The following is a 26,659-nucleotide window of genomic DNA, read 5'->3' on the forward strand; positions in this document are numbered from 1 at the left end:
AGGCGCTATTAGTAGCTCCTGTATCAACCAGAAACTGATCAGTAAAACCCAAAACATGTGCTGTAACATAGGGACCCTTCTGATCTACTGGAACTTCAACTGATTCCTTGCACCATCCTAGGCAATCCTATGCATAAGCAGAAGCTTGCAAATTAGACGGGTCATAGTCGGACATTTGATATTGATTCCGTCTGTCAAAAGTATTAGCCCCCTCTTGTCCACGTGTATTAGCATCAAACCTAGCACAATCATTTCTATTTCCTCTAGGTCCTGAATATCCTGACCGATTTCTCACTTGTCCCCGACCACAGGAACTCCGTTGAGCACGTAGCACTGGACAATTAGAAATCCAATGTTCGCATTGTCTACAATATGCACACTGATCAATAGACAAATCTACACAAGGATTGGGAGGAAAAGACGAACCATAAGATCCACATCCACTCTATTAGTACCTCTAGAAGGTGGGCCATAAGCTTGAGCCATCATAACCTTTGTTTTTAACTCTTAAGATTTTTTATCCACTTCACCTTTAGCTTCTAATTCTTGTAGTTCATAATACTGAGCCATAGCTAAGAGAGAAACCGGAGAGGAGGTAGTCCATGAACTTTCACTCGCCTTTAGGCGTCTAGTTATTTCTGGCAAAAGGTTTGTGACATATTTATCGACAAACAGATGCCTACCTGTGTCATCTGTCAATGTCTGACCACTAAAATCGTGAAATGCTTCTTCAAAGCGTGTGAAGAAGTCTGAAACTGATTCATCTATCTTTTGCTTACAAGACGCTAACATAGTCTAATCTATCTTTTTTGGGGGAATAATAGTCTTTAATTTAACCAAGACAGCTGCTGGAAGATCTAAAATTAGCTGACATGGTTTTTGTGCAGGTCTCCTATCTTTATCTACTTGTTCTATATCTGACCACAATGCCCCAATACCGCACGATCATCGATTTTACGCACCGTTGCACAGATGGTGCTTTTCTATATACTGTGTTAAGTTAGCATGAGTTTATTAAGTGTTTAAACTACATATTTTCCTTCGGTTTCAGTTTGCACACGACACATAATTGTTATTGTAGCTTTCAACCTAGACGAAAGATGTGATTTATTTGAGAATAATATGTTATTGCTCTGATATCAGTCGTGCTTGGTACACTGTCTGCACACTGAGTGCTGAACCCTCTAAGAATAACCTAACACAAGGTTGCTGGGAGGTCTGATCCTCGCACCACATTAGACATAACACAAATACAGTTGCTACCAACATTGGGCTCTAAGCGGGTTTAAAATAGAGTTACTGAGAATGCAAAAACACACTTGATGATGCTTCGCATGCAGAGAGCTGGTAGCAGATGATGTGATCCTCTCCTCCTGAGATTTAGAGGTATGGGCCCGCCCTGCTAAAACCCAAAAGAGACCTTCATAGATATAATATAATATGCTAAATAGGGAGGGCGAGAAATAGGTGTTATTAATTCCTATTAATTTCAGCATTATAATATGCTATCACCGTTTGCTTACTATGGACTAGTAACTATGCTAATAACTTTGATTCTTATAATATGTTTTCTTGTATTATATAAGATACTGCGTTTGAGAACCTTGCATTGAATAATAAATATTTCAAATGTGCACGTGTCCTCTTTTACTCCACGTTCTGGTTTGAAATGATTATAGAGCGAAAGAGTGTTCATGTGTTCCACGATACCTGAGGTAACCTAAGTTCATGTTCTGGTTTATCTAAGTCATTGGGAGTTTGTTATGACCAATGAGACACTGTAGCTAGCTCGGTAAGGGGATTTTGGATACTGAGGTGAGTTTTGGGTCACCCTAATTCACTGAGGTTCCGGATCTCTATGCACAGTTCTGTAAGAGAACGGAATCCCTGCTACATGGCGCCCAATTCTCAAGGAACGTGCCCTGTCACAGGGAAAACGCATGTTGGTTGTTACCCCGTGTCCTGCCTTGGAGGCAGTTACGAAAGCCAGTGTACCAAATTCCAAAGCTTTGCACCCTCGGTGGATTCAATGGGCTGCATCCTTGACATCCCAGGATGTCACGTTTATTTTTGACGCCACTTTACGGTCGCAGGAGTACTTACAGTATGAATTTGTTCATCCGGCTCCTTTAGCAATGCGGCCGTTGGAGGATTTCCATTGCATCATTTACACTGATGGTTCGGCGCAGGTAGCGCATGGCTCTAAACATGCCTACGTTTCCACGTGCGCCATTGTGGTCGGTGCCATGGTGAACGACGAGTTCAAGTCCAGTGTCGTTCACACGCAGTCACTTGGGGACTGCACCGCACAATTAGTAGAACTTCGTGCTCTGATGCTTGCTTTAGAGTACGCTAATCCTTGTTTGACGACTTTAATCGTAAGTGACTCTTACTACTGTGTCCAGTCTTACAATGAGAACTTGTTCTTTTGGATTCAGAATGAATTTCGTGATTCCAGAGGTAGCACAATAAAACATAAAATGATCTGGGTCCGAGTGGCGGAACTTAAAGAAAAGTTACCACTCGTGTTTGTGATTCATACTCTTGGCCACCAGCGTGTGGGAGTCTACGCTGTTGGTAATTCGCTTGCTGATGAAGCGGCGAAGTCAGCAGTATCAAAATACTTAGTTGCAGCAGTTACACGGTCCAAAAGTAAAATAGATGATGACATCTTGGCGGGTGTTGCTGCCACTGAGAAGGGAGGTAAAATATCCTGCGGGGTTCCCTTCGAAGTACACATACCACTTAAGTCCCGATAAGGTTCCTTATGTGAAAATTCCTGAAGTTGGCAAACGTTTAATTCCCAACTCGGATCGCAGAGCTACTTTGATTACAGCGGCGCATGAAGGTGTGGCGTCTGCGCATGCGGGCGTCTCGGCCACTGTAACTCAGCTACAACAGAGGTTCTGGTGGCGGGGACTGTACAAACAGACGCGCTATTATGTCCTTCAATGTGACATTTGCCAGCAGATTAAGCCTTCAACTGCTGCGCGTCCGCCTCAGACACAGTTGTACATATCTAATAAACAGCTAGGTTGTGTTTATTTAGATCACTGTGGTCCTTTTTCTTCTGATACTGCGTATAAGTACATCTTAGTAGCAGTTGATTCATGCACACGCTTTGTGTGGGTATGGCCCCATCGCAGCGCTGATTCACGGACTGTCGTAAAGGATTTGCGTGTCTTTGTAGGGATTTTTGCCTGTGGTACCTTCCATTCGGATCAGGGTCCGGCTTGCGCCTCTAAGGCGTATAAGGATGCTATGGTTTAGTTGGGGGTCCAAGTCAAGTTTTCGTCTTCGTACAGACCTGAGGGTAACAGTGTAGTGAAACGAATGAACCGTGACTTAAAGCAATCTTTGACAGCTCGAGTTATAGGCACTGGCAGAAACGGGTTGGCCCATCTCAATGGCGTGCAGCGTGCTCTTAATAATCTCCCTAGAAGGTCTCTGGGTGGGCGGACCCCATACGAAATGCTCTTTGGTATCAAGATGTATGTACCTGACCTCGACGGTCTAGACTGCAAGGCCCAGGCCGCGGCCTTTGACGTAGATGAACATTGCAATGTTTTACAGGATCTACGAAAGACCAGAGACAGTCTAGCTAAGGACCATTTGCCCTCCACATCGGATGTTGCGTTGCAGATCCCGGTAGTTGGCTGGCTACCCCAAGTTGGAGAACTGGTTCGAGAGAAGATCGATAACAAGAAATAATTCGGTCCTTCATATCGTGCACCGGTTCGAGTTCTTGGAGTGAAGGGCACGAGAACAGTCATATTACCACCTCTTCCAGGTCGTAAGGAAAACAGATTTATCTCAATTGACAATGTCAAGATACACAGGGTGGCCGATTCTTCATAGCATGACACCGGCAGTATCCTGTCCATCCATGGTGAGACATTCTGTGTTGGCCATTACTTCTGGTGCTGAGCCAGAGGTGTCCCTCGAGAATGCCTGTTGTTTCCAATCCTTTATTAAATACTTTTCCTGTTAATGACACTGATGAGCTGAACTACACCTATCCAACTGATTTATCAATGTCGGATTTGCAGACTCGTTTGGCCACAGAATCCAGATTCTCTTTTGACTCTTGTTTCAGTACATTCGAAGAAACCCTCAAATATTGCAATTTATGCCACATTATTTAAAAAACATTTTTTGATTCCCCCTTGGACATACATTTGGATGATTCTATTTTCAATTTATCTTTTTATGTCAATTGGTTTTGTGTTTTATTTTTTCCGTCTGATTGATAGACACTATGTCAAAGAGAGAACAGGAATTCGGTACCTTAATGGAACATTGGCCCCTCTTTCCCCTTCACATTCAGCACACAGACTGAAAAGAGATTTGAATACAGTTAACATCACTGCTTGGCCTGTTCTTGATGGGATTGTGTGGGATGCGGTTAGGTTTCAAATACATGGCCCCACTGAAGTGATTAATGTTCCGAATGTGCTTAGAGTAAACATGGGGGATGTGGTAAAACAAAATATACGTTCTGATGATTGGGATATTCAGGCCGTGGAAGCATTATTCTCTGATTTAAAATATTATGCTGCCTTTGATGCTGAGGATTTATACTTAGATTCTGTTAATTATGGTGATTTGTTTTGCTTTCAACATTATGGTAATAATTTTCTGCATAAAACAAGTTCCAGAAAGGGTACTGTAAATTACACACAGTGGGAACATTGCCCAGCTCCATTAAGAGGCAGCTCCAGTACATTTCTGAAAAAATACACTTATTTTACAGACTTTAATCAATCAAATCCTGAGTCATTTTATTTGAAAATGACACAAAAGTCCATGTCCAAAGTTAGACTTACCGATACAAAATTGCTGTATTCGAAGTCCTTTCTAGACAAGTTAGCTGTGGATGGCTACGAGCTATGGAAGAAAACAATTGACCTTAAATCGGTTTGGGGTACCAAAGATTGGCAGGTACAAGGCACTGAGGCTTTGCACCGTGCATGTCTCATTCCGAATCATATGTTGTTTCTAAATTCTACTATTTCCCAAACAACATGCTTTGGATTGGCAACTTCTAAAAAATTGAATACACCAACTATCCCCGAATTGGAAGAATATTCAGGTTGGGGTAACTATACTGAATTGTCCATTCGTGAGTTACAAACTCTATTGCACAATTCATCCTTTAATGTATCCAGTTTGGATCCGAAGGATTGGCTGATGTGGCATAGAAGCTCTGATTCTTGCCCACGTCGTTTTCTGGGTTTGACTGAAGGGTTTACACAAGTCAGGCCTGATCCCCGTTTTGAAACTGATCATACTGTCACAACTTACTCTGTGGGCAAACTGTCAGAATTGGTTGCAACATTCCATGTTAGCTGCAGTTAAACTACATCTATCTCAGTTAAATGATAATGTGGATTTAAATGATTTTACAAAAGGCCCGGCTAATGGTAGATCTAAACGGTGGATTTATGCGGTTTACAATGAAATTTGGAAATTTTCGCAAATTGAGGCTGCTAAGCGCCTAAGGGCGGTTGACCAAGCAAATTTGGAAAAAGTGCTTGCAGTTGTCGATAACCGTATTAACATGCTTTCTTCCCGAATTTACACGTTGAATAATATTGTTTCTTCTGTAGTTGACATTGTGAATGATGAGGTGTCTGTATTATACCATGGTCAAAATCAATTGCGTTCTGTAATGCAGTTTGCATGGACACTACAGACTCTTAAGGCCCTGGAGTTACATGAACGTGTTCTCCCTCTTTGCCCCATTTAATTTGACTGACAAGCAGCTCATGCTTTCAATGCGGAATGCATCATTTTCTATGTTACATATTGAAAAGTTAGAATCTTTACCCTTTTCTGTAGCTGAAGCCGCTGCTGCAACATGGCTTATCCATGGTTTAATTACATTACCATTTGCTTTGTAAATATTTACTAATTGTATGCGGTTTATTGCAATAGGGCGATATGAACCACTAGGCAGCGCATTCCTCCATGAGGCATGGTCTCTACCATACACATACAGATGTCTAAAGGATGGAAAGGAAGTGAATCTTAATGGTGAAGATTGCACACAGTCGCCTGACCGTTCATTAATATGCAGACACATCCAGTTACACGGTTCTTGTAATCAGGACCGGCCTAATTTAGCCTGTGTTTTGAAAGGCACACCAGTTCCGGCGATAGTTCCCACATTTACATTATTGACAAATGGTAGTTATTTGCTTTTGAATAACGAAGAGTGTTGTGGTTTAATGGTCGGTATCGCTTATGTGGTTACTGTATCAGAACGTGTGGTGTGTTGCAAAAATGTACTATATCCTCCCACACATGGGAATTCAGATGTTTCCATCTGGCCGCGCATCCCAACCTTGAAAGCGGAGTTCAATGGTATGAGTAGAATAAGAGCCCTTCTGTCTCAAAAGGAAGTGGCCCTGAGCCCGGCCCGTGAAACTTATGTCCTTCACATAGCTAACACACGCACAGAGGTGCAGGCACTTTTAAATATTGACTTGCAGTTTCATTTCTGCGAACTAGTTCATCAAATCTTTAATACCTCCTCCACGTCTGGCCTGGCTCATTTTTTTAAATTAGTTAGCAGTGGTCTTGTGACTACCTTTGAAAACATTTTTGGTGTCATCCCTGCGTTCTTTCATTCTATATTTTCAAGTTTGTTTGGCGGATTCCCTGTTTTGCTGGCTTTGGCTGCAGGCATTTTGATATTGTTTTGCTTCCTAAAACATGGATGCCTGTCCTGCGCAAGAAGCCGCTCAGCTCCTTCTGACACTGTTTTGTAACCGGATGCTTGATTACTATGGCACCCTGCCGCTTGCGACTTTAAGCACGGCATTTGGATTATCGTTTCGATTTTCCTATTTCACATGTGTCCAGCCTGTGTTTCATTGCCTGAGCTGCGATTTCGACTGGGCCATTGATTTGTGTCTCTGCTTGACGGTATCTCCTGGCGTCGATTTTAATCACCTGATGGGCCCCGTAGTTGCTCACGAGTTGGTTTGTTCTGGCGAAAGGATTATGGCCTTGGCAGCGATGCATGGACTAATGGGTCAGTGGGACATACCCGCAGCGGCGCATGAGTTTTCCCCAGTATTGGAACTTTCATAGATTCCCATGCTTTGTATCTTTCCCCGTCATCGGAATGGGAGTCTCGGTAATAAAAAATACCATAGTAGTAGGTACAAAAGAGAAAGGAAAGGCCTAGGCCTCATTCCCTTTTGTAGCATATCAGACTCTTTTTGTAAAAGAGACCAAACTCTAGGCATCAGCCAATCAGAAGAGCCTCACCCCTGGAACCTTCCTGAAGGAACCTCAGAGCCTCAGATTTTCTACCGCACGTTGTGCTAGGGAGTCTCCATTGAGCTCTGCTCTATTTTCAACTCTTTCTAGTAGATTTCTACAGTTTTTTCTTCAGGATTTCTTCAGTTTACTTCAGAGATCTCTCCTTTTCATCAGGATGTCTGAAGTTGAGAAAAAGAAAGCCCTTTTCAAGCCCTGTTCCACCTGTGGAAAGAAAAGGCTGTTTGTGGAGGACAAACACAAGGATTGCATTTACTGCCTTTACCCGGATCACAAGGCAGAGGACTGCAAGATTTGCCGCACTCTCTCCACCAAGACCTTGAGAGATCGTGCTGGAAGACTGCTTACATGGCTACAGAGGCAGAAGGAGAGGAAACATGGAGTTTCCAGTGATGAGGAGGAATCGTCTTCATTTGCTTCCTCAAAAAGGTCAGTGAAAAGGGGTAGAGATTCCCCATCGTCCTCTGTTTGGCGCCCCTCAAAGGCTTCAAAAAAGACCCCCAGAGAGTCTGATGGCCGGGGTTCAGGAAGTTCCCCCCACCGCAGTGGGAAGGATAAGGCCGAACTGGTTTCGCCTCCTAAGGGTGAGAAGACAGACCCAGCCTTCAAAAAACCCTCCTCACATTCTTCAGAGAGGAGTTCCAAGTCCTCTACGACGAAGTCATCGTCGACGGTGGTTCCGTCAACGAAGAAAATGAAGCCCAAAATCCAATTGATCTCGTCGACGGGCTCGTTGGCGGGAGAATCGTCGACGAAAGCTTCGTCGTCGAAGAAGGTGTCGTCGACGGCAGCGTCGACGGAGGGCGTGCCGACGACATCGTCGACGAAGACGTCGTCTACGGCTTCTTTAACATCGTCGACGAGGAAACCATCATCGTCGACGGCAGTGACGACGACGGCGTCGACGACAGTATCGACGACGACGACCATATCTACAACGTTGGCGGGGTCGTCGACGACGACATCTGTAATTCCAATATCGTCGACGAGGATATCTCCGGCGCCGACGGAACCTTCGACGATACTGGCTACGGAGAGACGAGTGACGGTTTCTTTGACGAGAATCACTCCTGAGATGACATCCCCGAGAAGGGTGACCTCTTTACCGCCAACTATGTTGTTGGACCAGGAAGACTCTGAGGGAGACAGACAGGATGCTTTTAAATATGCCAATAGCCCGTCTCAGCTCCTGATCAAGAGTCAAGAGACAGATTCAGAAGGGGCATATGACCAAGGGGAAGGAGAATATCATCAAATGGCTCACTCTAGGGGCTCTGAGCCACAAGACATGGTTTCGGTTCCTACAACATTCCTGCATGACCTCCACAAGATGCTGCAGGACTATAAGTCAAAAGCAGAAAGACCAACACCACGTAGATCTGCTCCTTCGACACCAGTGAGGAATCAATCATCTGTAGTCCCTCCGGTACTTCCGATACAGACGCCACCTCAACCTCAGCGGCCGGTGCCTCAGGCTACATCAGAGCCAGCCGATGATCCGGATGGGGATGATGATGATGATGATTCATCCGATGGTAACCAAGAATCGGATCATGACGGGGATGAATATAATGACTAAGTCATCCCAGACCAAGTTTCGCCTCATCAAGACTTGGGAGATTCACCTCCTGCTGACATCGGCAGTTTTCACCAGCTGATGGAACGTGCAGCTGGGAGATTTAAACTGGTAATGCCCACTCAAACCACGGACTGTTTCTTATATGATTTCAAAGAAACACACCGCAAGACAACCAGGTCGATTCCAATTGTGGATCATTTGTGGGAGGAAGGTTTGAAAGCTATGAAAAACCCAGCGACGGTGGTCCCTGTGCTACCGCGTCTGGATAAAAAGTATAAAGCACCAGATGATGGACCTGCAGCGCTAACGGGCCATCCAAAACCTGATTCTGTCATCTCTCAGGCAGCACAGAGGAAGTCACGGAACCCCTCTGCTCCCTTAACGGCCCCTCCTGACAAGGATGGACGACGTCTTGATAACACGGGCAAGCGGTTTTCATCGATAGCTAGCCTGCTAGTACGTGCCGCCAATGCGTTGGCGATATTAGGACGATATGATCGCCAATTATGGTGTGATATAGCTCCATATTTAGAACAACTTCCACCGGAGTCAGTGGCAGAAGCAAAGAAAACTTTACAAGAGGGTGAGGCGGTCTCTATGGAAATTATAGACTGTGCCATGGACATTGCCACAACGTCCTTTCGGGCATTGGCAGGAGCGGCACTGTTAAGACGCCAAGGGTGGCTGCAGGCAACTTCGTTTAGACCGGAAATTCAGAACAAGGTCCTTGATCTGCCCTTCGATGGCGAGGCCCTTTTCGGGAAATTGATAGATGATACTCTTCAAGAGATCAAAAAAGACACAGAAACAGCCAGGTCGCTAGGACCCCTCCAGTATCGCAAAACTCCTTTCAGAGGTGCGAGAGGCAGAGGAGGTGGTTATAGCGTTTCATACCAACAACAGCAGCAACGCTATTCTTCAAACAGCTCAGGATACCAACAAAACCGCCAGTCATACCAGCAAAGACAGGGCCAATCTTCGGGTTACTCAAGGCCTTACAACAAGGGCAAGCAGGCTGCCCGTGGACGGGACACGTCCAAGCGCCAATAGCGGCCTCCTGGCTCTGCCTACTGTTCCCTCCTCCAAGAGATCATCGGTTGGAGGCAGGGTATCAAAATTCCTTCAGAATTGGTCCAAAATAACATCGGACCGTTGGGTGCTCAACATCATAAAACGAGGACATACTTTGGAATTTATGGAAGTCCCTCCACCCAGGCCCCCCGGCAGCCATTCCATCGAAACATCTGCGTTTCCTAAGGCTCGAGGTACAACAAATGCTCCGCAAAGGGGAGATAGAGCTGGTCCCCCCCAGACAACAGGGCCAAGGTTTCTATTCCAGGTTCTTCCTGGTGAGAAAGACGCTGGAAAAATGGCGCCCCATCCTAGACCTCAGGGAGCTAAATATCTATCTCGTCTCCCTATCCTTCTGGATGGTATCCCTACAGGACATATTGAAGATGGTCAGCCCGGGGGTTTTCATGGCCACGCTCGATCTGGAGGACCCTTACTTCCATGTCCTGATTCACCCAGCACACAGAAGGTTCCTACGCTTCACAGTAGCCACGAGCCATTTTCAGTTCAGAGTTCTGCCGTTCGGTCTTCGCTCTGCCCCAAGGATTGTTACGAAGGTGCTGGCACCGGTGGCAGCATTACTGCGAAAGAACCACTTCCAGGTCTTCCCTTGTCTGGACGATTGGTTACTGAAGGCCCCGTCCAGAAGATTAGCGCAGGACGCTGTGCAGGCTTGCACCAATCTGTTCCAGAATCTGGGGCTTACTTTGAACAGAGAAAAATCCACGCTGATGCCCTCAAGAAGAGCACGGTTCCTAGGAGCAGTATTAGATTCAAGGCTCTCGAGGGCGTTTCCTACTCAAGAGAGGATTGCGAAACTCCAACGGTTGGCAGGAAACCTTCGGGGAAAAGGTGTCTTTCTGTACGCAGCTACAAGTCGCTGCTAGGAGTGATGTCATCATGTATTCCCTTAATTCCACACTGCAGACTGCGGATGCGTCCCCTGCAGGAACAACTGGACCTCCAATGGAAACAAGTGCACGGCTCGTTCGAGGACAAGGTGGTTGTCACTCGAGAGATGAAAGAAGCAGTGATTTGGTGGTCACATCAAGACAAATTGTGCCAAGGTCTACCCTTCGCAAGCGTACCATCGCCTCAGATACTAACGACGGATGCGTCATTGGAGGGATGGGGAGCAGTGATGCAGGATCTGCAGGTCAGCGGCCATTGGTCTCCTCGCGAACAAAAACTGCATATCAATCTGTTGGAGCTGAGAGCGATCAGGCTAGCTCTTCAAGCCTTTCTTCTGCGACTCCAGGGTTCACAAGTGCTCATCAGGACGGACAACACCACGGCTATGCATTATGTGAACAAAGAAGGAGGAACGAGATCACTCCTCCTGTCGCGAGAAGCTCAACAGATATGGGAATGGTCAATTCTTCAGAGAACTTCACTAAAGGCGGAGCACTTACCAGGAGTGCTGAACGAAGGCGCCGACAGACTGAGCAGGTTATCCTCAGTCAGTCACGAGTGGGAACTAAAACAGCAGGTTCTGGATCTCCTATTTCAGACATGGGGCACACCGGAGGTGGACCTATTTGCAACGCCGACCAACAAAAAATGCCGGTCATACGCCAGCAGGTTCCACCATCAAGGCTCATTGGGCAATGCCCTGTCGATAGCCTGGACGGGGAGGTTTCTTTATGCGTTTCCACCAATTCCCCTGATTCCACGCCTCATCAGGAAGATGGAGACAGAACCATGCAAACTAATCCTAATAGCTCCAGCATGGCCGAGACAATTTTGGTATACAGAACTACATCTGCTGTCGCTAGTTCCTCCATTGCTGCTGGAGGAGGTTCCGGATCATCTGACAATGTCCGGAGGACAGGTTTGGCATCCAGACCCAAGATCATTGCACCTGACTGCATGGCTCCTGACCAGCGAGAATTCATGAATGTCCCTCTTTCCAAGGAGATCAAGGACATCCTTTCCCAGGCAAGAGCACCTTCAACGAACAAGACATACAAATTAAAATGGAGAAGGTTTTGTATTTGGTGTAAAAAGGAAAAGGTTGATCCTTTTACTTCGAAACCTCATCAAATCCTGCCTTATCTACTCTCGCTGGCAAAGTCTAATCTGACCCATTCCACGATCAAGGTCCATTTGTCAGCAATTTCAAGATTCAGGAGATCTGACTCTGGTCCTTCATTATGGTCCTCAAGGATTGTCAAGCAATTCCTCAAAGGCCTGTTCAGGGTCTATCCAACAGTGAGACCTCCTCCTCCAACTTGGCATTTAAACTTGGTCCTGGCTCAACTGATGAAGGAACCATTCGAGCCGATTCACCACTCAAACTTGAAATACTTGTCATGGAAATTGGCTCTACTCTTAGCCCTCACCTCGGCTAGGCGAGTGGGGGAGATGCAGGCCCTTACTATCCAAGAGCCGTTTTTACAGTTCAAAAGGAACACGGTCATCTTGCGGACGAACCCAAGATTCATTCCTAAAGTTCCTACAGACTTTCACTTAAATGAACCAGTAATTCTAAAGTCATTTTTTCCAAACCCAGTCACTCCAGCGGAGAAGACATTGCACACTCTGGATTTACAACAATGTCTAAAATTCTACTTAGACCGTACCAAGGAATTTAGAAAGACTTCGCAATAGTTCATTGCCTTTGGTGGTCCGAGCAAAGGTCTCCCTCTGTCCAAACAGGGGATCTCAAGATGGATTTCGAGTGCTATTCTGCATTGTCACAAGATAGCAGGAAAACCTCTGGTGGGCAGGATCCGTGCTTACTCAACGAGATCAGTGGCATCTTCAACAGCCCTCTTTGCGGGGGTACATATAAAGGACATTTGCAGGGCTGCTACCTGGAGCAGCGTGCACACGTTCACTAGCATTACTAGTTAGAGTCATTGCAGCAGGAGGAGGCGGCGGTGGGCCAGGCTGTCCTGAGGAACCTCTTCAAGTAATTGGTGAGCTTTCCTTTCTATCCCACCTTCCATTGGTAACACATTTTGTGCTTTCATTTGTAATGTTATAAGGTACTTATTTGCAAAATGTGTTTATGGTGTTTTACTGCTTGCTATTCTGATACAAAGCATGGGAATCTATGAAAGTTCCAATACTGGGGCAAGAAAACAAGTTACTTACCTGTAACTTTGGTTCCCCAGTATTGGTAACTTTCATAGATTCCCATGCGCCCGCCCACCTCCCCGGGGAAAGCTCAGCCTTCAGCAAGTATGGTGTCTAACACACAAAGGCTACGAAAATCTGAGGCTCTGAGGTTCCTTCAGGAAGCTTCCAGGGGTGAGGCTCTTCTGATTGGCTGATGCCTAGAGTTTGGTCTCTTTTACAAAAAGATGCTGATATGCTACAAAAGGGAATGAGGCCTAGGCCTTTCCTTTCTATTTTGTACCTACAACTATGGTATTTTTTATTACTGAGACTCCCATTCCGACGACGGGGAATGATACAAAGCATGGGAATCTATGAAAGTTACCAATACTGGGGAACCAAAGTTACAGGTAAGTAACTTGTTTTCTTCTGGCACATAGCGTTCTTGAGAACCCACGAGTTGTCCTCTGATGTTGGTAGAGGATCCGGTGCTGGAGGAGCACGTATGTTCTTTCCCATTGCTTAATTGGATGGCTGAACTGTTTTTGGATGATGACAGTGATTTCATGTTGGAAGCTGTTGCTGCCTATTTTGCATATTCTGTCCAATCATGAGATGCCTTGGAGACTTTCATTATTATGGCACGTGACTTTTTAGTATTTTTCAAAGGTGCCTTTTTCTTACGAACATTTGACTTTATACGACCTAGGCCTATAACTTCATACTTCAGTGGCCTCGCGTTGAAGACTTTTGATTAAATTTTGTTTGGCCACTATAGGCATTCATACATATTTTTTTATATTTAGCTTGGCTCAATATTGTTGAACTCTGCTTTCATGTTATGCCTCTATTCTAGTATTGGCTTGTTTTTTGACCGTCCTCGGATCATTGGGCGGGTGTCATATAGATGCTGCTTTTCTATATACTATGTTAAGTTAGCATGAGTTTATTAAGTGTTTAAACAACATATTTTCCTTCGGCTTCCGTTTGCACACGACACATTATTGTTATTGTAGCTTTCAACCTAGACGAAAGATGTGATTTATTTGAGAATAATATGTTATTGCTCTGATATCAGTCGTGCTTGGTACACTGTCTGCACACTGAGTGCTGAACCCTCTAAGAATAACCTAACACAAGGTTGCTGGGAGGTCTGATCCTCGCACCACATTAGACATAACACAAATATAGTTGCTGCCAACATTGGGCTCTAAGCGGGTTTAAGATAGAGTTACTGAGAATGCAAAAACACACTTGATGATACTTCGCATGCAGAGAGCTGGTAGGAGATGATGTGATCCTCTCCTCCTGAGATTTAGAGGTATGGGCCCGCCCTGGTAAAACCCAAAAGATACCTTCATAGATATAATATAATATGCTAAATAGGGAGGGCGAGAAATAGGTGTTATTAATTCCTATTAATTTCAGCATTATAATATGCTATCACCGTTTGCTTACTATGGACTAGTAACTATGCTAATAACTTTGATTCTTATGATATGTTTTCTTGTATTATATGAGATACTGCGTTTGAGAACCTTGCATTGAATAATAAATATTTCAAATGTGCACGTGTCCTCTTTTACTCCACGTTCTGGTTTGAAATGATTATAGAGCGAAAGAGTGTTCATGTGTTCCACGATACCTGAGGTAACCTAAGTTCATGTTCTGGTTTGTCTAAGTCATTGGGAGTTTGTTATGACCAATGAGACACTGTAGCTAGCTCGGTAAGGGGATTTTGGATACTGAAGTGAGTTTTGGGTCACCCTAATTCACTGAGGTTCCGGATCTCTATGCACAGTTCTGTAAGAGAACGGAATCCCTGCTACAATATCAGGCGGTAATATTAACCCAAAAAGCAAATCAATGTCAGACAAAGTCATAGCACAAGAACTAATGGCACCCTCAATTTCTTCATAAAAGGCTGTCGGATTCTTTCGCGGATCAGGCAATGCATTTTTAAGAGCCATGACATCTGCTCTATTCCAAGAAGTGTAAACCCAATTATAAATAAAATACCCTTCGCGTCGGCAGAAGTATCATCATCACTCGTACCTGCTCCTTTAGGAGGAACATATAAAGGCGCTGCTTCCCGCATGGGTTTCACATTTACAACATTCTTATCTGTTTCGAACGTCGGAGCTCGTGCCATGTTGACTCGAGATGTTTGTGCAGCTGCGTCTGCTGCCTTTTTCTTCTCTCGCAAATGGACTGCTTCATCACGTAGTTTAACCAGGCGTCTGATCGTGTCAGCCACCTGGGAAAAGGCAAAAGAACCTTCACGTAATTGCTTACAATCAGCTGCTATATCAGCTGGCTCTATTTCCACCGAATGTTTCCTAAATCGCTCAACAACCTCTGTAGCCAATATCTCAGTAAAATATTTCTGTTCCTTTTCCGACCAATTCTTAATAGTATATAGAAGTTCAGAAGCAGTGAGAGTACCACGAACGGCTTTTTGCGCCGCAGATCTAATCTCAGAGGAACGTTCGGTAGTTAACATCGAGCGAGTGTCTCGGGCTTTATCCTGATCTGTAGGAGAATCCTCATCTGACTCAGCAGGACCAGAAGGGAAAATATAAGGAGGTGGAGAACGCTCTAATAGCAAGAAATCATCTTGAGGTTTATTAAGGATAGGATAAAGAGGCCTACGAATAGCGTATTGGCCATATACCTGTAACTGACGCTCCTTATCTTCCCTTACTTTAACTTCTTTAATCTCTTTATCTTTCAATTTTAATGCTTTTGCATGCACACTTTTACGCTGTTCTTTTTCAATCAAGGCCTGTTCACGCTTCATTCGCTCACGCACTTCTTTCTCCCACTTTCGCACACAGTCAAACATGTCTTGCCTAGCCTTTCGCTTGAACATCCATTGCTCCACATACTGAATCTTTTGCAAATCAAATGACCCATGTATAGGCCAACACAACTCAGGATCCTTGCGGGTGTATTTACTCCATAATGTGCTGTACATTACGGACGAAATACCATATTTATTATACATATCCCTATTAGGGGTCCCCTCCGGGTGGGGCGGTTGTCTTTCATCGAGTTTCAAACTGGTACCACTACAAAAGCAACACATCTTACGAAGTGTGCTGGAAACAGGCTTGCCAAAAATAGTGCAAAATATGCAGTATTATAATCAAAGTAACACTTAAAGTACTCTTCGTACGTTGCGCCGTTCAAATATTCTTAGAAGTAGAGAAAAATCTCCTCATTACCTGCCTATATGTATTGCAACACATATATTTTCATATTCATAGGACAAGTTCAATATTTGGCCAATTCCATATACAAATGCCACAGTAAGTGTTTCTTAACTACCTTACCAATCCAAGGCTTCAAACTTGCAACAAGTGCCGTAAAACGGCTCTTACCAATCAAATGTTGTCCAGGTTCCTACTGCCAAGTTCTCAAATCGACCAAACGGTCACTGCACGGCGAATCAAAAGAAGAGATCTCAGTCGAGGTCCGGCGCCACCTGGATGGTCAGATCAGAAAGAAAGGAAAAACGCTGTGGATGCCAAGACTCGCGTCTCCTCCGGCAGTGATCACGTCCAAAGCAGGATTCCAATCCTTCGTCTTGACCAGTGCTTGCTGATGAGCACCACGTTGGAGCGCCAATTTGTCGTAGCAAGCCTCAACAAGGCCTGCCAGTGCAAGGGATTCACCCTTCTTTGCTCAGAGTCCTCAGACCAATAGTAAGAAGTTTTTTTTTTTGTTTTTTTTTTGTGAAGCCTTTATTAAGAACCAAAGCAATATTACAGCACAGAGTTTCTCGCCTACAACCTGAGACGTCAGGCCGGCAGCCATAAAAAGGAAGTCAAAGGCAGGCACATACTTGAAACGGCATGGCAGTATAGTTTAGACACAGCATGTCGCCTACAACCCCGTAGGGCCTGCCACGATATAATTGAGATACAGTCAGGTAAGGCATATATCATAGCAGTGGGAGAAGGCACACTGTATACAAGAAGAATGCAAATGGGGCTTCTTTTATCATTTTTACAAAAACCAAACTGGGAACAATCCCACCCGTAATGTACCACCATATCTTGTATGTGGATCAGAGAATTTGGAGGTGAGGAACCACAGTGTACTGCTGAATAGTAGGGGCGACCTGCGCCAGTATTAGTGTGGTCCGCACCAGGGAAATGCTTCTGGCTAACACGGGGTAGGAGGGGAATGGGGGGGGGGAGACATCATATGGTTAAGTCCGTGAGGTCCGTAGAGTGCCGAGGTCATGTAAGTAATGATACGTGTGATATACTGGTGACGAGAGTATTGTGACGCAAAGCTGGTAGAGGCCGGGCAGCGGAAGTGGGCAAGGAGTATATGAGGACTATCCATGATTAGGAGGCAGAGGAGTGTCTTAGGTCAGGGGGCCTAAGGGCACAGAGTGCAGGCAGGCCCGCCCACAGGATAGCAACCTGGGGAGGGAGGGAGGAAGGGAGGAAGGGGAGAGGGCGGCATGGGAGTAGGGCGGTCAGGGCAAGGGCCAGGCAAGGGACAGGGGAGAAGGGGAGAGTGCTTCAGGTATCAGGATGGTCCTCACTCTGGCGACGGAGTAGATAGGCAGTGAGGGCCCCCCATATGTCCTTGGGACGTGATTTGTGTGGTAAGAGTTCGGCGTAATTGTGGAGGTGATCTTGCCAGGTAGACATCGTATTGAGCCAGATCTTGAATTTAGGAGCACGGCCTCTGCCCCATCTACATGCAACATGGCGTTTGGCCAACAAAAGGCCCAGCGCAAAAAATTTCCTATGTGCTTTCAATGCCGGGACCGCATGTCCCAACAAGGCGGTCTTGCGACAGGGGTCCATATCGACCCCAACCATATCAGATAAAGCTCTAAAAATGGCATGCCAATATTCCGCCACTGCAGGGCAGGTCCACACCAGATGGAAGAAGTCAACCCCTCCCACCCCGCATCGGAGGCAGCGGTCATTATCTCGGAGGCCGAGCCGGAATAATTTGGAAGGAGTGAAGTAAGTGCGATGCAAGAATTTAAAGTGAATCAACCGTAAACGAGTATTACCGGTCACTGTGGTAGTATGCGAGCAGCTTTCCTCCCACTGATCGTCAGAGAGCGGTGTGTCAAGGTCACCGTCCCATTCCCTGCGAACCCTGAGTGGGGGAGGCGATGGGGCAGGATGGGCATGTTTATAAAGCATGGACACCACGTGTCTAGGGGTTTCAGTTTGTAAGAGCGAGTGCAAGGGGGCCAGGGTGTCCGGCTCATCAGCAATAGTAAGAAGTTGGCACAGAAACTGGAATAGAAAACAAAGTATTTATTAAACCTCATGAGGTGGAACCACAACCATACAACACCCTTCGGTAGTGTATGAAGTAGTACACTGACCAGAAGGATCTTTGTCCTTTTATACCCACACAGGGGCTGAAATGAAGGCGGTACAAGACACAGAGTGTTGGTTTCAAATACATAAAAGGTCATACAGAGAGTGTGCTAGCAACAAGTGGGAAGGGCAGACAGTAAGCTAATTCTGGTGGACACATCTTGACAGTTACAAGTTAGGAACAGCTGTAAGCTCTACTGGGCATGTGCAAAGCAAAGGAGGATAAATATATCTCGTCTCTAGGCAGATTTCAAGAGCAGTTAACTGGAAGGTAGGACAGAGCACATGGTGAGCACATGGCAAACAAAATGGTTGACAGAAATACAAAATGGATTCCATAAACGGTCAAGATAATCTCTAAATACAGGATGTCTTCTGCTAATGCTTAATCTAATCGCTGTTAATTTACAACACCCTCCAGATTGCTTTAGCTCTCCTGTTTAAGAACTCCATCATCTCTGCCCCCCCGGTTACACTAAATGCTTCAGCAGGTCCTAAGCGACTCCAGTTTCCCTTCCTTGGCTTATGTTGTCCTCATTTTGTTGTACCCTGTGTCCCCAGTTTAGTTTAGACTGCACTGTATTTTATCCGTTTATATGTCACCCGCTGGTGAGACTCATCAGCACTGATCCGCCCTGTCTAGGGGTATTGACCCATGACTTTATGTGATCGCCGCGAACTACTCGCCTGTTTTTCTTTTTCTTTTGCTATTAAGAACTGCACATTATGAAGGACAGCTGTCTGCCTTGACAGCAGAAGCCAGATTGAGAAGCAAATAGTAGGTTGTGTTGCTCAGTATGATTTGGAGCTGCAGTACTACTGATTTATCCAGAATTTTAACAGGAAAGATGAGGTGGAAGATGGACGCATAGTTTGTGGCACTGCCAAGGTCCATGTTCGACCTTGTTAATAGGAGTGTTTGTTTTTCAGCAGTATTACAGAGAGGCATGTCTAATTGCAAGTGTGCACGATATGAAGAGAAGGGGAGCTGAAACTGAAATAGAAGAATTTGATTATATGAGGGGTGTGTGTCACTTGAGGGCTCTGACGCATGTCAGTGTTCCCTTTGGGTGGGTATCCCAAATGCAAATGTGGAGGAGTAATGTGAGTTAGGGAGGTATAACTTATGGTTTCTGTTTCAGAGGTGAAGAAATATTCAATTTCGATTGCCTGTTCAATTGAGGGTTGAATAATTGGGGGTGTTATGTTTGCAGAACTGAAACGTTTTTGACTCAAACTTTGCTTTTGTTCTCACTGTCAGTGATGATTTTAGAATGATATTCTGAGTTGGCTTGGCCTTTAGAATGTTTGGGCAGAGTTTGTGATTCTGAGCTCAATAAGGTCTACAAGAGAACAAGATGATGGCCAATCCTTTTCTAGCTTTTTGATTGTGCATATAGATGAATTCCAGGCACTGCAGAACCATGGTGTATTGTGTTGTCTCGTGCTTTGGACTTGGGTTTCATATTTTCGATATAGAATGGTTGCATGGGTATCAGTAAATTGTCTTTGTGTGGAGTTAGGTGTTTCTAGAATGGTATCAATATTGGGGCCATTTAAGTGAAAGGCTGGAAAGTTATGTTGGTGGGATTTCACTTTAATATTTTTTAAAGAAACTGGATCTAACTGGTGGGTTTTTAGATTGTCCTTTGTGATAAGACTTGAGCAATGTATGGTGGGGCATCAAAAGGGAGGAGGAGTGAGCATGCAAGGGTTGAGGTATTCGAAATAAAAGGTTGGCACATGTATGTACCCCAGATGTGTGAGGTAGAGTAATGCTATCAAATTTAGCAGGAAGTCTCCGATGGTCTTTGTGTTTTGAGCTTTATGGAGATTGAAGCCAACTAGGTATTGTTAGTGATTGAGAAGGATGTTAAAGCAGTCCAATCCAGTGTTAATACCATTGCCTGTAAATGGTTTTCCATTGTCACAAGAAGCAAGAAGGTTATTGTAGAAGATTGCCGCCAAAGTCATCTACGTGCCCAGCTTTGCATATGTTATATTTATTTTTTTTGTTCTGTAGATGCCTATGGAGTGAATCTGAAGAGGAAGCGAGGTTTTCCTGACGTCATTGGAGAACTTTCCAGCTCTGGTAAGCTCATCTGCTTATTCCACCCTTGCCTCTCATCTTCAGGGGTGGTGTGTATGAGGACTAGATACTTATTTGCTTTCAGTCTGAAGTATAAGCCTTTATTGCAATAGCCCTATATGCCTCTGATTTGAACAATTATGTGCGGAGATTCCCAGATAGATAACTGGCAGCTAGAATTATTATTATCGTCTGGAATCTCCACATGTAAGTCCTGCAAAAAGAAGTTAAATGCCTCATATTGGAAGTAACTGTACTGAATTGGATTTATCTGTTAGAATTCTGCATGAAGTGCTGATTGCCTAAGTGATTTCTAAAAAGGTAATACTCAGGTATCATATAATTTCTCGATTTACTTGTTCACCCGCCTGTTGGCTCTTTTGCATGACATTCATATTTGCAGTATCTCTGGGGTATTCATTGCTTTGATTTTTCAGAATTCTTTCCAAGAATGAAGACTGGCCCCTCAGCCATGCAGCCCAATACTGGGTGACTGGGGACACCATGCAGTATGATTTAGCTCCATGACACGCTTCATGTTCAAACTGTCAATCAAATAAGCAAATCACCACACCATCTCTTATCACATCCTTCACTTATACTGAGATGATAGAATTGTGTATTACTAGCTATGCCAATCTCATGTACAGGAATCCCTAATGAAATAATGGTTTTAAGCAACCATTTTTGGTGTGTCAAAGAAAAGTATTACCCGTGTTTTTAGTGCTTCCTCCACCCTCTTTATTCATGAGGGTCTCTAAATCTGCAACTCAATATATTGGGGTTGTATGGAGGAGCGGTAGGTAACCATTGAACAAGAGAATTGGAGGAGTCAGAGGAGAGGTTTAGAGAATAGGAGTAGCAGTTATTGACTTAGCAGTGACACCAACTTGTCAATCATAGTATAGAACTAGTCAAGTCATATTACATTCACATTTTTAAAATATTTGGGTAAGAAACAAGAGTGGTAAAACACTGATCTGATGTTACTTCTGTTTTTCTTATTTGGTCAGGCCAGGGAGCATTTATTTTTAAATATCAGAAGCACATATAAATCAAAGAATATATAATTCCTGGCTGGTTTAAGATGAGGTGAACAGAGATCCAGTGTCTGCAAATGCAGTTAGCTTAAAAACTTTAAATACCCAGGATCTCTTGTAAATATGGCTTCTTATTCCAGTCCTGTATTATATTTGTTCCGCCCCCACTCACCTGTAACACAGGTCCTGCAGGAACAAAGAATGTCCAGTTCCTATCCCAGTACACTATCCACTCATGTCCAATAATTGAAGAGGCACAAGTAGAAGAGCACACTGGGAGAAGGTGGGTAAACAAGGGAAAAGAGAAAGGAGATGTGGATGGTCGATTCTATGTTCCCCTCACTGGGTAATGCTGGGACCCAGGGTATTGATTCTAAAAAGGGTAACCCAATAAACCCTTGTAGGCTTGGGCAATGTTCAGTACAAGGTAAAGTCATCTACAAGGGATTTGTTTAACCACTATCATTTACACTATTTGTTGAAACCTTAATCAATGAGATTGTCATACAAGAACTATCTCACAGGAGTCCACAGAACAACACTTATGGATATCTGAAACCAAAAGTAACACACAGGAGAACCTATGTATATGAAAAATATATTCTGTATTTAATTACTGAATTCTTGGTTGGTTGGTTGATATGCTTTATTTCGATACATAAAAATATCTTAAAAGCAGTACATACAATAGAAATTAAAAAAGATATACAACAAATCTACATAGGTATACATCCATGAGATAAAAAAGACAATAAAACATTGGAATATGTACAATTAAAAAGAATTGGATTAGTATGTACAGTTAAAAAGAAATTAAATGGATACAGAAAGCCTATTCGATCGGATCAACCAAGACCATTTTAAAAATTTTGAAACACCACAAACTACAAGGGGGGTGGTATCTGTTAGTAAAATACATAGGGCCACTGAATATTGGCGAGTGCCAAGTGATCTGCACACAGGTTTAAGCCAGCGCTTTCTCGGGTTGCAATAGTCTGGACATTCAAAAAAGATATGGGCAACCGTCTCCACCCTCGAGGAACATAGGGCACAATAGGGGGAGTGCTAGGAGGTAGATTTCCATCTCGATGTCAAATAGCCTACTGGTAGGGTTTCCACCCTAAACCTAAAGTACAGAGCCCTATCAAATGCGATGGAAATCAAATCAAGATAGGGTTTGTAAGCCACCACGTCTTTGATTCGTAAGAAAGCTGCGGTGGAATTACAGTGCCGTGGGATGCTAATAAGTTTAGAAGAGACCCAGTCCCAGTACAATTTCTTTAAGGTGGCTTTGGGTGGGGAGGAGCGAGTAACTCATGCTTCGCCCAATCCCAACTCCCCAAAAGGCTTTTGACATCCCTCAACCACTTTATCTTATGCCAACCCCCCATGGCCATCACCTCGGACAGGCCCTCTGCATATGAGGCGAGTTCTGAGACCCTCCACAAACGAGCCCATAACAACAGGGGCCGTAATGGTGCCTGATCTTCAATCTGTCTGCATCCCAAGTCTAATAATACTGGGACTGTGGTTGTGCTCAAAGGGAGAGCCATTAGGTCTTTCAAAAATTTGCTCTCCGCTTTGGCTAGTACCTCCAATTTACAAGTACCCCACAGCTCAGCCCCATATAGTGCAGCGGTGACCCCTCTAGCTTTATATATGTCGATAACATGGGCCATACAATGTTTGGGGGAAGAACAGTGTTCCCTAAGTAACGCGCCACCCACTCTTTTATGGATGAGTAACATTTTGTTAATGTGCGGGGACCAGCTCATGGAGTCACTAAGCCGGATTCCCAGGTAGTCAAACTCTGCTACTTTCTCCAGTGGACTGTTATTCAGCACCGGTGGACGCCCTAGTTTCCTGGGGGGATTCATGACCAAATATTTGGTTTTATCGATATTGATCACTAATCCCCTCAGGGAACAGAACTCCTGGAAGCGGTCGAGAAGCTTTTGCAGACCTTGGGGGGTCTTAGAAATGAGGAGAGTATCATCCGCAAAAAGCAGAGTAGGGATCCGGATGCCCGCCAGGGAGGGTGCATCGGCCGGTTCTTGTTGTAAATACTCCACCACCCCATTCACATACAGGGAGAATAGGGTGGGGGCTAGCACACATCCCTGGCGGACTCCCCTGCACACCGGGATCCTATCAGTCTTTTCCCCCCCGTGCCCCACCGCACCTGTGCGTAGTTCCCTGAGTGTAGTTTGGTTAGGAGCAACAGTAGGTAGGGGGGCAACCCCATGGTCTGCAGGACCCTCCACAAATCCTCCCTAGGTTCCAGGTCAAAGGCAGTCTTCAGGTCTATAAAGGCCAGATAAAGACTGCCCTTGCCCAGCACTACCACCTTCCAATGCAGGAGCATTAGTCTGAAGGCCTGTTCGATAGTTCCAGTTCCCGACCGGAAACCCGCCTGAAGGTCTGACAAGATCTTATTATCATCTACCCATTGGAGAAGCCTCCCCAGGATCGCCTTCCCTGCCACCTTCTGGGAAGAGTCTATGAGGCTTAAGGGCCTGTAGTTGGCAGGGCTGTCCCGACACCCCTTTTTAAAAATCGGGACAACCTCCGCCCCTTGCCAGGAGTCGGGTACAGGACCTCCCCCCAGAATTGCGTTCAGTAGGGAGGCGACCAACTTACCCCATTCCTTGGGGAAGGCTCGTATCAGGTCGCCAGGAATCCCATCTGGTCCTGCAGCTTTTAGTGGGACCAGGGTCTTTATTACAGTTTCGACCTCCCTAGCGGTGAAGGCATCGGGGAGGTCAACCATTGCCTCGACCACCATGGATGGAGTATCACTGTTGGCCCCGCCAGGTAAGGAATACAAGGCCTCAAAGTGGTTGTACCAACTCTGGGCTGGAATGTTACATGTGACCAACGTGGCTACCGGCCTATCCCTATTCCTGACCAGGCTCCAGAAACCCCTAGCATCCCTTCCTATGCTAGCTGCCAAGAGGTCCACCCAGAACTTTTCCTACCACTCCTTTTTCGCTGCCTTCAATGGCCGATAATAATCCTTCCTTGCAAGCCTGGTAGCTACTTGGGATTTAGATATGACTGCTCCCACCAAGGCTTTTTTCATAGCCCTACATTTCTTTGTATACCAACCCTGTTTGGTAAGTGGTCGCTCCCTATTGTGAGCTCCCATGCACCCACCAGGAAGAGTAAATAAATTACTTAATTCCCTAGTTAGGTTGCAGAAGGTCAACGAGACCTCTCCAGAGACTTGGGAAGACAGGTCTAGTTTGTTCGAAGCTGCAAGCAGGAGACACCCTACGGCTGCAACTTTCTCTGGGGATAAGGTAAATTTAGCCCACTTCAACCGTCGACCACAGTTAGAGATATCAACTGCCTGGGTATTGGGGGCCATATGGGGGAGGGATTTCTTCCTTCCCTTAAGCCACTGGGGAGAAAGAACAAGAGAGAGGAGAATGTGATCACTCTCAATGGTCGAAATAATCTCCATATCCCTTAGGTCACCCCATAAACGTACATCAAGAAGGATGTAATCTATTCTTGATGTATGATTTGGCCTGTTGTAAGTATGGGCCCCTTTCAAATCTGATTTAGACCTCCCATTGACTGCCCTCAAGTGAAACTCCATATTAAGGGAGTTAATCTGTAGAGCCACTTGAGTCCACCTCTTGATGGGGGGCAAGGAAAGAGCGGGAATACCCCGCCTTGAGTCCTCCTCTTCTGTGCCTAATACATCATCCGTATCGAGGGGCTCAAATGTGCAGTTAAGGTCACCCGCCACCAAGATGTGGGATCCAGGGGCGCGCTGCCTAAGGAGATCCTCTAGGAGAGCAATGGTGGCCGATTGCGTACCACCCTTTGCTCCTCTAGCGTAGATGTTAAAGATGTCCAAAAGCAGGACACCCCTAGAATCCTATAGGGTGATGTTAAGGAGGTCGGGAGAGTTAGTAGGATGCTCCACCACCTTGCACTCTAGGGAAGTTCCAACCCAGATAAGGAGACCACCCGAAGGGCGTCCCTTCCCTGTGACCGAGGGAACAGCTGGGACAAAGTGGGTTGAGTAACCCACCTTGTGACAAGGCTCCCTGCACCAGGTTTCCTGGAAAATACAGATGGAATAACCCTCCACGAGGGTATTCCAATCCGGCAGGCCCAACTTCCTCTCAATACCCACGTCGTTCCAGCTGCAAATCATTAAGACTGGATCCGCTGCAGCTCTCTTGCCGCGGGATACGGGACCATCTCTACCCTCCAACTGATCCTGGCTTCCTGTTTCGCTGCCCCTGCTTGATCTCCCATGGGACGCGTTATCTCCAAGTACAATAATAGGTGGCATTGGGCTGTCGACCCGGATGTTGCCACTACTGATGCTTTAAGGGCTGCGCCAACTTTACCCATGCTCTGTGCCCGGGTAGCCTCCCCATTGTGGATTTCAGTTCAATATCCAGGAGCGCTCCATTCCAATCCAGGCCATATAGCACATGGGTGGAACTGAGGGCCCACTTGTTTACCAAAGTAAGATGGACCACTACTCCATCCCCCATCAGGATATGGACAAATGGAGATTGCAGCAGGTCTAGGATAAAAATAGGTCAGGTCTACTACGCCAATGCTGGAACCCCCATTTGTATCCCTCTGGTTACAAATAACTTGAGCTACTCTACTGTCTTTGAAATTAACTATCACACAATCCCCTTCAAATTGCTTTTTGCCATACCCCACCCACCCTACTCTTCTTACTCCCAGGATCAGCCCGTCAACACCCCTGGGAAGTGGTCTGTTGGTTTTTAGCCAGTGTAAGGTTTTATTTTTAAGTGTTTGGTGGGATTCGTATTGTCCATCCTTCAAGATTGGTACATTTGTAAGGATGGCAACATAGGGATGACAATCAGGGGGCAGATTAACCGGGGGGCACTTTGGGGCGGTTTTTAGCACAGAACCTTCCGGTTTGGTGGTCCCAGATATAGTAGTGGAAGTTGGGACAGGACGTACCCGATCAGGACCCTTACCAAAACCCTTCCCCTTCGATGTAGTCGTGTTATTGCCGGAGCCATTCCCTCCCGGCGGCTTGGCCTTACTAGGCTTCTTCACCTGGGCTTCAGGGGGTTTGGGGATACTCGTGGGTGCATGGGCAGTCAGGGTAGTACTCACTGAGGTATCCACAACACAAACTGCAGGAGCATTTTCA

The 26,659-nt window shown here is 45.4% G+C and overlaps 1 protein-coding gene across 1 annotated transcript in view; it reads left to right on the forward strand.

Annotated features, from left to right (window-relative positions):
* The window catches only part of LOC147659085 (uncharacterized), a 207,009-nt gene that overhangs the window by 47,817 nt on the left and 132,533 nt on the right, over positions 1-26,659 (forward strand). The window contains exon 4 of the mRNA XM_086951979.1: positions 20,390-20,458. Within this exon, the coding sequence (XP_086808105.1) occupies positions 20,390-20,458 (69 nt within the window). The remainder of the gene's footprint in view (positions 1-20,389; positions 20,459-26,659) is intronic.

The sequence above is a fragment of the Lissotriton vulgaris genome, unplaced genomic scaffold (genome assembly GCF_964263255.1).
Source record: "Lissotriton vulgaris unplaced genomic scaffold, aLisVul1.2 SCAFFOLD_1834, whole genome shotgun sequence".
Lineage (NCBI taxonomy): Eukaryota > Metazoa > Chordata > Amphibia > Caudata > Salamandridae > Lissotriton > Lissotriton vulgaris.